Raw genomic sequence first — 12,282 nt, 5'->3', positions numbered from 1 at the left:
GACTAAACGACTAAACACACACACACAATGGGAGTTGTGGGCCAAAGCGAATGAGACCCTCGCACACCACAATTGCTCCCCATCCCCATTTAACACGGCCAGACCTCCTCCCAACACTTTTGTCTAAGATTGGCCGCTCTAGGATTTAGAGCCTGGAGGCTCTCGTCTACGAGAACTTTACCGGCTTTTAGGGCAACCTTTCTAAAACCACCTCCTTTAATCTCTATGGTTTACTGAGCCAGACGCCTCTCCCGTCTCTATGATCGCCAGCCTGATATGTGATTGGCGGCGGAAAGTTCTCGCGAGAAGCGCGGCCTGGCAAGTACGGGGTGGCGTACGCGCGCGTGCGCGCGGTGTCGACCGAAGAAAGAGGGCGGAGCGGCTGAAAGGGGCCTGGTGTCGGTGAGGTCGACGGCGGCTCGGTCGGTAGGTAAAATGGCGGCGGGGTCTTCCTGTGGGGGTGGAAAAGGCGGCCGCGGAGGCGGCGGCTCCTCCTTCTCAGGGGAGGGAAGCCAGAGGCGGTGGCGGAGGCGGCAGCAGCAGCAGCGAGGGGGGCTTGGAGGGAGCCATGTTGGGAGGTTTTCGGCGGCGGCGGCTGTGGTGTGAGGCCTGCTGGTGGGCGCCGCCCCCGCTTGGGCCGCCGCCGCCGGATGAGCGAGCGAAGTGACAGGCCGCCTCTCGGAGGGCCGGGCGGGAGGCCTTTCCCTCACGGGTGAGGGGGGCTTGGCTCCCTTTGCGCGGGCCCGGCTTCTTCCCGCCTCCCTGCGAGTCACGTCTGGATCAGCCGGGGCTCCTGCGCCCGCCCGCCATTCCTTCCTTCCTTCCTGGCGGGAAGGTTTCACCTTGCGAGTATTCCTAGAAATGCTTTTCTTTCACGCCCAGGATCTCGGGTTTAGGGGGCGGACCCGAGGGCGAAGCCTAGAAACGAGGAGCCCAGACCTTTATAGGCGAAGAGGGGTTTCCCAAATCACTGAAATATTTGAACGTCGGGAAAGGAAATCAGCCGCTCATGGCACTTGTTGTTACCACGATCGCCTCATTTTTTCTCCTCCAACTCCAGTTTAGTTTAAAGAAATCGACATTTTTGTGGCTTTGGAATATTTTAAGTTTGCTGAATGTGAATGGAGAGCCAGGGTGAGGAAGATTTTCACTCTGAATTAATTTTTCTCTGATGTACGATACATGTAATATACATTAAGGACGTTGCGTTTTACTTTTTAAGAGTTTGTGTTAGACAAGGATCTTTTAAACGGTTTTTAAATGGAGTTAAAATCAGTTCAGGGCACTGGTCTTTTTTTCTTTCTTAAAAAAACCGAGTCCGATGATATAACTGCACAGGCTCTAGAAAGAGTAGATTCACCACCTGTATCGAGTGCCACAAACAAGCTTAAGCTTTAAATGAAGTTTCTATGCATCTTATATTGAGAGGAACCTGGTTTTCAAATAGAGGAAAGAAAAGGCTGGTGTTCCATCAGCCTCTAAATAATTCCTTTGAATTGCTTGTAGCCACAGATTATTTCATCTGTATCATAAGGATTCCTGATTAGCACATAATTGTGAACTCCTGCTTTGGAGAACTTTCTCAATAGGGTCCACAATCCTTTGTGTATAGAGGCAACATAGAGGCAGTGTTATCCTTAGAGCCCCTAGAAAAGACTGTAGTGATTTTACAGTTTGGAATATAACAGATGGGGGGGGGGTCTACTTTAAAGAGGGAGATTCTAACAAATATTGCCAGATTATCTGCAACGGTTAGTTTGTAAGATTGTAAGAACCAGTAGCCTTGAAGTCTTATACAGCAGCTATTAGTTGAATGCAAGGCAGTATTTTGAGTTTAACCACCAGTTTTCAGCTATCACTTCCATACCTTCAGAAGAAGGTGGAGTTAATACAGTACATAGGAGCAATAGCAATTGCAGACTTGCAGTTGCAGCTTGCTCTTATAACAAAGCTACAGAGGGCATAATTACTGTTCCATTTTACAAAGAGGAAACTGAGGCTTATTGGTACACTTGGGCCCTCTTTATCACTACATGTGTATACTTTTAATTAAGTCCCACTGAAATTGTCCATAAGTTTGAGATGCATTATGCTATGTGACTTCAATAGTTTTGAGAATTTGCCAGTTAAGACTTGTATTCCATTAATTCCATTAGTTCAGTTACTTTTGATTCATGTTCCTTTGATGACAGATAAGTACTTTTTTTCTTGTATCAATTTTGTTATTAGAATAAACAGCTTAGATCTCAGCTCTTCTTTAGTTCAGTGTTTTTTCCAGAAGTATCTGTTTTGAATATTCATTGGAAGGTCTTAAGCAAGACAGAAAGGTAGCCTTTTTAACTAATTTGTTTAGCAGTCATTGTTGGGCTTAGCACCAATTAACTTGGCCAGTCTTTTTAAAAGTCATTTGAAATACAGGTTATCACTCCCACATGTTGCAGTGTTGAATTCCATACACTTATTTTCAATTGCATGAGGAAGTCTTTCCTCTTGACTTTCTATGAGATGATTTCTTTGGGTCAACTGAAGTTTGAGTAATGCAGTATTGGAACTTTGTGTTCACTTATTTCAGTCATTTTGTCTTCTGAAGTAAAAGACCTGTTCTCACTCAAGCCATTTTTAAAGACTTTGCATGATTTGAAAAATTGTTCAGAATCATGGCAGAGTAATCTCCCTGAGGTGAGACAGCAGGAAGATGCAAGATGCATAAGCATCTGGGGCACGTTCTCTTCTAGGTCATGGCAATTTACTTAATTACTAATGTATGACAATAGGTCTTTAGAGTATATTTATGATCCAAGAAGTCAAATCTCACCTCTTCCACAGAAAAACCAGCGCTACTCAGTCTTCTGTCTGCACTTTGGGGCTGATCATACTCATCTATCTTGGAAGGTTGTAATCTTTGCAGTGGAAGAATTAACATTAATAATTGTTGTCATCATTAAGTCATGTCTGAGTCTTCGTGACCCCATGGACCAGAGCATGCCAGACCTTCCTGTCTTCCACTGCCTCCTGGAGTTTGGTCAAATTCATGTTGGTAGCTTTGATGACACTGTCCATCTATCTCATCCTCTGTTGTCTCCTTCTCCTTGCCTTCACACTTTCCCAACACCAGGGTCTTTTCCAGGGAGTCTTCTCTTATGAGATGGCCAAAGTATTGAAGCCTCAGCTTCAAATGTGTCCTTCCAAGTGAGCACTCAGGGTTGATTTCCTTCAGAATAGATAGGTTCGTTCTCCTTGCAGTCCAGGGGACTCATATGCTATCAAATCAAATCTGACTTTTGGTGACACTTTTTGATATTTTCATAGGTACAGAGTGCTCAGACGTGTTTTGCCATTCTCTTTGGGCCCTCTGGGACTAGTTTGTCCAAGAACCACCCAGGCTAGCTCTTCTCATACAAGGTATAGTGAGGAATCAAACTTGTGACTCCACAGCCATATGTTTAAACTCACAAACCAGCACAATAATTATGTGCTGTCTACTGAGATAATAAATGTGAAGCTATTCACATCCTCAGAAAACATAGATGAATACATGCTCTGTCTTGGAGACACACCTTAATGTAGTGAAAGGCTTTGAGTAGGTCAGGAAGCTAGACTCACAGCAGGGTCACCCAAGGTGGAATTGTCAAAGTAGAGACACTAGTTCTTGCTTGTTGGGATGCAAGGTAATGGCACAGTTCTGTGAAGACATGGGCCTATAAAATAAGTGTGCAGGTGCTGATTTGGGTGACACATAATGCCTATGGTTCGCATCTCAGCTTCACAAAAGTTTCAGCAAGAAGTTTGTTTCTTTTCTTTAGAATGTTGAAATAAATTTGGGTTCAGCTTCCTGTTATAGATTATTTATTTTTATAATTAAAATAATTAGGGTTTTTTTTTGTAAATGTGCAATTTAAAATATTGCATAGTATTTATATTCATAGTATGTACATGGCAACAGTAAGCCTGTACTGTATGTTGGAAGATTTAAGGTGTATTGATCTTTCCTTACTAGTAACTTGGGAACTCTGATTAGGGACTTGGTTTGGTTTTTAATTACAAATGGGAAAAGTTCTGTTCACTGTGTTTCACTGTATGAGAAATAAAAGGCGTCAGGGCAGTAGGAAGCTATTTGTTCATTCTTTAGTCTGCTTACTTAGATGACTATTAATTTTTCTTTCCTTGTTCACTAGTGAGGGATAAAGAATGAGTTATGCGGAAAAACCCGATGAAATCACGAAAGACGAGTGGATGGAAAAGCTCAATAATTTGCACATCCAGAGAGCCGACATGAATCGCCTGATCATGAACTATCTTGTTACAGGTAATCAGCAATGAAGTGGTTTAAAAATTCTAATTGCAATAGTTGCCTATTAATTAGAAAACATTTATCAGCATAATGCTGGAATTTTGTAGTGTAGCCTTAATTAGGAACATGATATAAATATTTACAAGGAGTAATTGTTTTGGTCTGTTTGAACAGTTAGGTTTCTAATACACACTGGGCAACTATGGTTCCCATAGTTCTGTATCTTTTCATGGTGACATCTACCTCACCCACCATATATATGTACATATTGATTGGAGAGGCTGTAGGGAAAACCTTGTTGTACCATATGTGTAGCAAAGGTTTTGTCATTCTTACTGGTTGTCTCACTCTTATGCAATTTCCGTTTTTTAAGATGTGTCTCGATAGCTTTAGCCAGAGATGCAAGACTGGTTAGAATAATGATAATTTAAAATCTGGCCTAAAAGGTGCCTTTTACATCATGTGCTGCTTCTCAGTGTTATACTATTTTCCTTGTTTGAGTAATCCTTGTTGGATTACTGAAGCCTTCAGTGATCAGCTTCAGTAATCCAACTTCTAAATGGTTACATTGCCTGATATATATTAGCACTTATTGGCGCCCTGAATCACATGAAAACATTATTGCTAGTTGGTTGTTATTGAGTGTTGTTAGCTGCAAAGGCATGAATGGAATACTGATGTAGTAAAATTGCCAGTAGATGCGTTTCAGAGCAACAGGAAACCCAGTTTAGGAAGTAACTCTTAATGAGTGGGATTTATACAATAGAGATATAGATTAATATAAAATATCTGGGTTTCAGCCTAATTATTTTACACTGACTTTCACAGAACATTGTATGAAGGGACTTCCTGTTCCTTTTCTTCTCTCTGAACACTGCCATGTCTGGGACAGAGTATCACTCAATCAAAAAAAGATGAAAGGGAAAGTGAGCAAATTTAGCCACTGATTCTTTTAAATCTTTGGTGACTGACCTCTGAGTGAAGTAGGTCTGGCACAGGTTTTATTAAGGCAAAATAAAAATGGTTTCCTTAAATTTCTGCTGCCTGAAATCAAACTGGAAATTTTTATCTTAAATTTAGGAGGGGTTTTTTTTTTTTAGAAAGGTGTGTGCGTGTGCAAATGAGTTGTTGTTTTGTTGTTAGTTGTGTCCGATTCTTCATGACCCCATGGACCAGAGCATGGCAGGCCCTCCTGTCTTCCACTGCCTCCTGGAGTTGGGTCACTATCCTAGAATTCCAGTTTCTTTTTCAGTAAACAGTTATTTTTCTCAAATTTCAGAAGGTTTTAAAGAGGCAGCAGAGAAATTTCGGATGGAATCTGGAATCGAGCCCAGTGTTGATTTAGAGACCCTGGATGAAAGAATAAAAATTCGAGAGATGATCCTCAAAGGCCAGATTCAGGAAGCCATCGCACTCATCAATAGCCTTCACCCAGAACTGTTGGATACAAACAGATACCTTTACTTCCACTTGCAGGTAAGATTCTAATTTAAGCTAACATGGGTTGTGTTTGAAACTAATTTGAAGTTGCAAGAGAAAGCGGTTATATTAAAGCAGGCTTTAGTAGGTTTCTGAGAGTGTTTAAGTATAACAGTTTTTGGCCTAATTCTGACTGAATTGACAGTGTTGGTAGTTTAGGTGCCAGATAGAATCCCGCTTGCCCCCTTTCCTGCTTTGTTACTCTGATGTTCAAGGTAGCTGGTGCTAGCCTATCTCCATCAGAAATTGAAATCAGGTATTTAAAAGGTTTTGCAGCCATTAGTTAGCTTTCACCATAATTAGGGCAACACAGTTCTATTGTTACGCCATGGTTAAGATAGGGAAATAAGCAAAGGATTCCAGTGGATGAGCAGGATGGATTTAGTTAAATCAAGGGGATTTGAAGTATTGATACAAATCGAAAGAAAGCCATAATTTATCTCATTTCGATAAACTTGCCACTGATGGTTTTTCACTATTGCTGAATTAGTGGTGGAAAACAGATTACTAAAACCTACTACTTTACCATTCAACCCAGCACTTGACAGCACCAGAAAGGGTTTACTTTATGCAACACTCTGGATTGTGTTTCATCCATTCATTATTTTTTAAAAGTTTGCTTCCCCCCCCCCACACTAATGAGCGTAACCTGCAACCTCTTCAGCATTAGAATGTGCTGATATTGCTGCTTCAATGCCCCATTCAGAAATAACGAGGACATGAAAGATAAGAGATGTGAGGAATTTTGATCAAGTTGTGGAGGGAGCTTGGTTACCTGAGAGTCAGTCGGCCATAGAAGGGATGCAGCATTGCTCAGAGAAGAGCTTCCCACAGTGCCTTGGCTTTCTTATATTTGAAAAGGCAAGCCATATTCTTCCCAGATATTTCATGAAATCTTCAGGCGGTCTTCAGTGAATGATTGACAGGAACCTTTTAATAATATGTAGATTTGTGTTTTTAGGTTACATGTCCCAAAATTCTCCCGGCAGCATGGCAAGTGGTGCGACGGACCTATAACCAGCCTCTTCTTAATTAGGAGCAGTTTACTATTGTGACTTGCGTAGTTTAATCTGTAAATTAGTTTTAAAACAATAGTTGTCTGTTATGTATGAAAGAAGGGACATGGTGGCGCTGCAGGTTAAACTGCAGAAGCCTCTGCTGCATGGTCAGAAGACCAAGCAGTCGTAAGATCGAATCCACGCAATGGAGTGAGCCCCCGTCGCTCGTCCCAGCTCCTGCCAACCTAGCCATTCTAAAGCATGTAAAGATGTGAGTAGATAAATAGGTACCACCATGGTGGGAAGGTCACGGCATTCCGTGTCTAGTTGTGCTGGCCACGTGACCGCAAAAACGGTCTGCAGACAAACGCTGGCTCTACAGCTTGGAGACGGGGATGAGCACCACGCCCTAGAGTCGGACACGACTGGACTAAATGTCAAGGGGAACCTTTACCTATGTATGAAAGAAACCAAATGTACTCCTTTAAATTTTGTTTTATGCCTCTTTATTTTACATGTTTTGTTTTTTGTGTTTGTAGCAACAACATTTAATTGAGTTGATTCGACAGCGTGAGACAGAGGCTGCCCTGGAATTTGCCCAGACGCAGCTAGCAGAACAAGGAGAAGAGAGTCGGGAATGCCTGACAGAAATGGAGCGCACTCTTGCACTCCTTGCTTTTGATAACCCAGAGGAATCACCTTTTGGCGACTTACTCAACATGATGCAAAGACAGAAGGTAATTGTCCTTTTGTTTTTATTTTTGTCTTTTCGATAGAAGCTGATATTCACTCGTCTCTTAATGCGCCACAAGATTTGACTTAGTTTATTAAGTGTAGAAAGGAGTTGTTTTAAAAATGTAAAACTGTGCCTTCTTATCATATTTCATAATATATTAGGATTGGCTAAGAATTGTCTTCTTCCTTTCTAAATATTTATATTTGCCTTTTAGTGTGTATAAGAAGATTGTTAGTCCTTATTGTGTGCAATTTTAAAGTTGACTCTCATATTCTTCAGCTCAGGAAGTAATTGTTTTTTAATTGAATTTAATTTTGATGCAGTCATTTAATGTTTTAGGATATTGCTCTTTAAATAGTTCACAGACCAATGGATGTAACTGGACGCCAAAATGTTATTGTTCGAAGTCTATCAAATCACTTTTGACGTATGGTACTCTATGAATTAGTGACTTCCTAAAGTTCTTGTCATGAAGGAGCTCTGTGCACTTATAACAAATTGTAGGCCATGCATTCCTTTATTGAGTCAGTCCAACTGGTGGTCACTCTTCCTCTTTTCCTTATAGTAGGACCCCCTGTATCTGCAGGAAATAAGTTCCACAATCTACCGTGGAAGTTGGACAGTGGCCACAAGGAGGCCCGCTTTTATGTTGTAGATAGGGCTGCAGCAATCTGCAGATAATTGAAACTGCAGATATCCTGTGGATACAGGAATCTTACTTTATTGTGTTTTCCAATGAGTCTTCTCTTATAATGATGTGCCCAAAGTATTATTTTAACAGTCAGATATCAACTTAAAATAACCAACAGCTTGCTTGTCTGCGGTCACAAAACACCTGTTGGAATGGTGTTTGGAAGGTCCTAGTGGATTAGGTTTTAAAGCCTTTAGGGAATGTTTAAGAACTTGGAAATAACTCACTAGAATCCTGTTGGTTATGTATGCAAAAACAGAGCAAAAATGATAAATATAATAATAGTTGTTGTTGTTGTTGTGTCCGACTCTTCGTGACCCCATGGACCATAGACGGCCAGGCCCTAATAATGGTAGTACTCACTATAAATTACCATTATTAATTTACAATACAGACTTGCTACATGCGTTGCACATTACACATATCAATCCATGTAGGCCTTCCAAATGTCCAGGTAAATGTCCTCCTGAAATTAGCATTTATATGATACGTGTTGTGTAAGCTGACTTAAGCGCAGTGGCATAAACTGCAGCAGTGAATTTCTGCTAGTTATCACGTCACTGTTTGTATTCCTTATTGTACATCAAGTCAGGAGACTGCTGCATGATGAGGAGTACAAGTGTTGATTTGTTAACTAATAGCAGTTTGCCACTGTGATTCACGTCACAGTTCTTATGCCAGCATAAGTAACTAAAAGGGCCGTGGCCATTGTTACAACCTCTGTAGGACCTTGCTGTTAAGACTACTACTTCTCATTTACTTCATGAATTCTGTAAGCCATGCAACAGTACTCTGCAGTCTGTTTTATAGACAAGGAAAGGTTCGGTAGTTTGAGCCATTGTCTGAGATAAATCTTTGGAACATCCTGACTCATTATGGAGATAGACTTCTCTGAAGCTAACCAAGTTTCTCTGTCTCTCTAGGTGTGGAGTGAAGTTAATCAAGCTGTTCTGGACTATGAAAATCGGGAATCAACACCGAAGCTGGCTAAGTTACTGAAATTACTACTGTGGGCTCAGAATGAGCTGGACCAGAAGAAAGTAAAATATCCCAAAATGACAGACCTCAGCAAGGGGACAATTGAGGAACCCAAGTAGAATGTGCAGATGGACACTAAACCTCAAAACTGCACAGATATATACATTTTTAATCAGTCTGTGACTGAAATATTTTTACTACAGTTCAGGACTTTGCTATTTAGTTGTGTTTTTTTTTTCCTTGACAAACATACTGAAAGGGAGATTGTCCCTTTTTAAATGCAGCAAACTGGCATTATATCACATTGACCATCTGACCTAGGCTATGCACTGTCAATACATTTTAGCAAAAAATACAAACTTTTTTTTAAATACTGTGCTGAAGGTTTGTAATGGTCTGGCTACTGAAACCCATTTTGGTGGTCAGTGAATTAATGTTTTGAAGCTCTTGGCAACTCTCCAGTTAAACTTAACTTGTCTGTCACTTGAAGATTGACAATTTTTCTGTGTTAATTTATAGCCAAACATGCATTCCCTATTTATAAACTAGCAATGGGTTGGAGTGATCTTTTTGTAAATCTCATGGCAATGTTGTTTTTCTGCATAGACTATAGCATAGAAGGCTTGTACGCTGTAACTGAAGGTAATTTCCCTTGCTTTTCACACCTTGGTGACTTATTTATATATAGCTGAATGTTATATTCATGATGGGCCTAGTTCTGTGAGAAATCCTGCTGAAAATAAAGGCATTTTCTTTTGTAATTATCAAGAATGACCAAAATAGTCTCTGAAGCAAGACTTTGAATAACTTTGTAGTTAGATTTCCTTTCATCAGATTTTTTCCCTTTTCCTTTTTTTGGTTTTGTTTTGTTTACATTTTTGAACACCAGCTGCAGTAATGGTACTAGGTGAAGTGACAGCTAGAGCCTTAAAGCCAACAGTTTGTGTGTGGGTGGTATAAAAGAAATGAGCAGTGCTGTTGTATGGCGGAACCCAGAAAGTACGTACCTGTTTTTGTGCAAATCAATGGAATAGCATGAATATTTGGGGGCTATAATTTTTGATGGAGTCACTTGGACAGGTTTTTTTGCCTTGGATAAACAGAACTCTGATTTTATAAATCTCCTCCTCTCCTGAATTCTTATACTTATCATTGAAGTGTTGTAATTACCACAAGGTGTTGGGGTTTATTTCTATACCAGTTAAAGGCCTTGTAATTGCATGAGGCCCTTTGTGTTCAGTTGCCACATTGTAATTCCCTTTTGAAAATGTGTGTCACTGCATAGCACGTATAACTCTCTCAAAAGCAATGTTCACATGTTCTGTTGATAGTATTAAACACTACCCTATGCCCACTCCAAGACTGATTCTAAGCACCCATTTGGGTAAGATGCCTCCAAATCTGCAGAAGCCCCCAATGACTGCAGCAGTTTATGATGCTATAAGCATTATAATGTTGTAAATGGCAACTACGGATGCAAATCCACCTATCCCTTGCAAATTTGATGTGGGATCATCTTTCTGCTGGTTGGCTCTGTCTATACCTTCGCCATTTGGATGCTTTGTTCAGAACTTAAGGCTGGTGAGCAGATGGCAAAGGTATAAAATAAAATAATTATGCTTTTGACAAGGGTAGCCCTTGTCGATGTGACTAACTGTTGACATAATTAACTTGGGCATGGTCCACCAGGAATATTTTCATGCCAGGCTTTTAGAAATAGATGGGGAATTACATGGGGGGATGATGAGGTCCCTAGTTATCAGTGACTACTGTGAATACCTGTTGTGCATCTGTGTAGTTTGGTTTTGAATGAGGCAGTTGTATAAACCATTTCAAATAGACTAGTTCAAAGGCTAGTTGAATTGCTGGATACACACGCCTCTACAGTCTGTCTTCAGATGAAGCTCTAACAATTTAAGTTGCTACAAAAGCAATAACATGGGGTTGATTACCACTATTTTGGTTTTATGGTCCTTACAGATATCGCTGAACAACTTAGCTGACTGTTGTAGCTGCATTTAACTTACTGAAAATATTTGTGCCCTTGTCTCTCAGTATGACACTTGCAATTTGTGTGATGTATTTTTTTTGTTCTAAGGACAAAGTGAAGCTGTGAAGCTGAAATGGGTCAAAGCCCTCCTTCAAATATGACCAGCTTTTCTTTCCGTTCTTGACCATTGAATGCAATCTGAACGTCTTGGGAAAGCTGGAAGCTTCAGCTTTCATTGTGAAGTTGGTCACTTGTGTAACAAATGGGATTTTTCTGCACCAGAAATACTGCACTGCGGCCCTGTTTAAGACGTTTCCTATGTATTTGAAGTAATGTGCTTATTCCATGAGTGCATAGATGACTGGAACGTTCTTTAGCTTGCTTAGTTCATTTATTTAAGAGCCAAATATGTGATTTAAATATAACCTTTTAGATTTGCTCCATTTAGGTTTTGTTAAAACTTTACACACTGAAGCAGCTTTAATCTGTAAAGATTTTGGGGGGGTATAACTTGAAAGAAAATATTTAAAATGGTATGAAAGAAAGCTATGCATTTTACAGAAAGCTCTAGGGTGTAGTCCCAATGGTACTTTTATGGATCTTTATATTCACATGTATATAAAATAGTTTGCATATACAAAATATAATATAATCAATTTGAATTATTCTCAGATGGGGAAGGCTGTGAAACATAACTTATGAAAATGTTGTACACAGAAAACACAGGCCTTGCTACATAAGTGAATTTGTCATATGCATGAGAAATGTCTTATTTGGTGGCTATGGATGAAAGGTTGCAATTTGTTAGATTGCCACTCTTAATCGCTTAGCATTAAATACCACTTTGATCAATATGTTTTACCTCTGTTTTAGTTTTGTTTTGTTACCCAAAAATTTCCTCTTTGTGAAAATAATGTTAGAGTCATAAGTGCCCCACCCAGCCCTTAATTTCTCTCTTAGGAACATTTAGCATTCCTTGGACGAAATCCAAGTGAGCATTGATATCTGGATAAGTGCATTGGTGTGAAACACAGAGCAATGAATAGCTAACTTGCAAGCCCCTGATCAAATTCCTGGTAGTGTGCCGAGTCACACAGCTGGTGAACAGCTAGGAACGCA

General features: G+C 40.2%; 1 protein-coding gene across 2 annotated transcripts; it reads left to right on the top strand.

Annotated features, from left to right (window-relative positions):
* The first annotated feature begins 294 nt into the window (after positions 1–294).
* Positions 295–12,017, top strand: GID8 (GID complex subunit 8 homolog). Of its 2 annotated transcripts, none has more exons than XM_020804612.3 (5): positions 295–426; positions 4,176–4,306; positions 5,571–5,767; positions 7,308–7,505; positions 9,119–12,017. In XM_020804612.3, exons 2-5 carry the CDS (start codon positions 4,189–4,191, stop codon positions 9,290–9,292), a joined length of 687 nt encoding a protein of 228 aa, XP_020660271.1. In that variant the 5' UTR covers positions 295–426; positions 4,176–4,188; the 3' UTR covers positions 9,293–12,017. The 2 variants fall into 2 exon arrangements, with proteins under 2 accessions (XP_020660271.1, XP_020660273.1); XM_020804614.3 differs by lacking the exon at positions 295–426 and adding an exon at positions 989–1,134.
* Positions 12,018–12,282: the final 265 nt, after the last annotated feature.

This window comes from Pogona vitticeps, chromosome 4, assembly GCF_051106095.1.
Source record: "Pogona vitticeps strain Pit_001003342236 chromosome 4, PviZW2.1, whole genome shotgun sequence".
Classification (NCBI taxonomy): domain Eukaryota; kingdom Metazoa; phylum Chordata; class Lepidosauria; order Squamata; family Agamidae; genus Pogona; species Pogona vitticeps.
This window is presented reverse-complemented; position numbering and strand designations above follow the sequence as displayed.

Coding starts and splice junctions, on each gene's coding strand:
- GID8 (XM_020804612.3), top strand. CDS start 4,189: ATGAGTTATGCGGAAAAACCCGATGAAATCACGAAAGACGAGTGGATG. Junction 4,307..5,570: donor CATGAACTATCTTGTTACAG/GTAATCAGCAAT, acceptor CTCAAATTTCAG/AAGGTTTTAAAGAGGCAGCA. Junction 7,506..9,118: donor ACATGATGCAAAGACAGAAG/GTAATTGTCCTT, acceptor CTGTCTCTCTAG/GTGTGGAGTGAAGTTAATCA.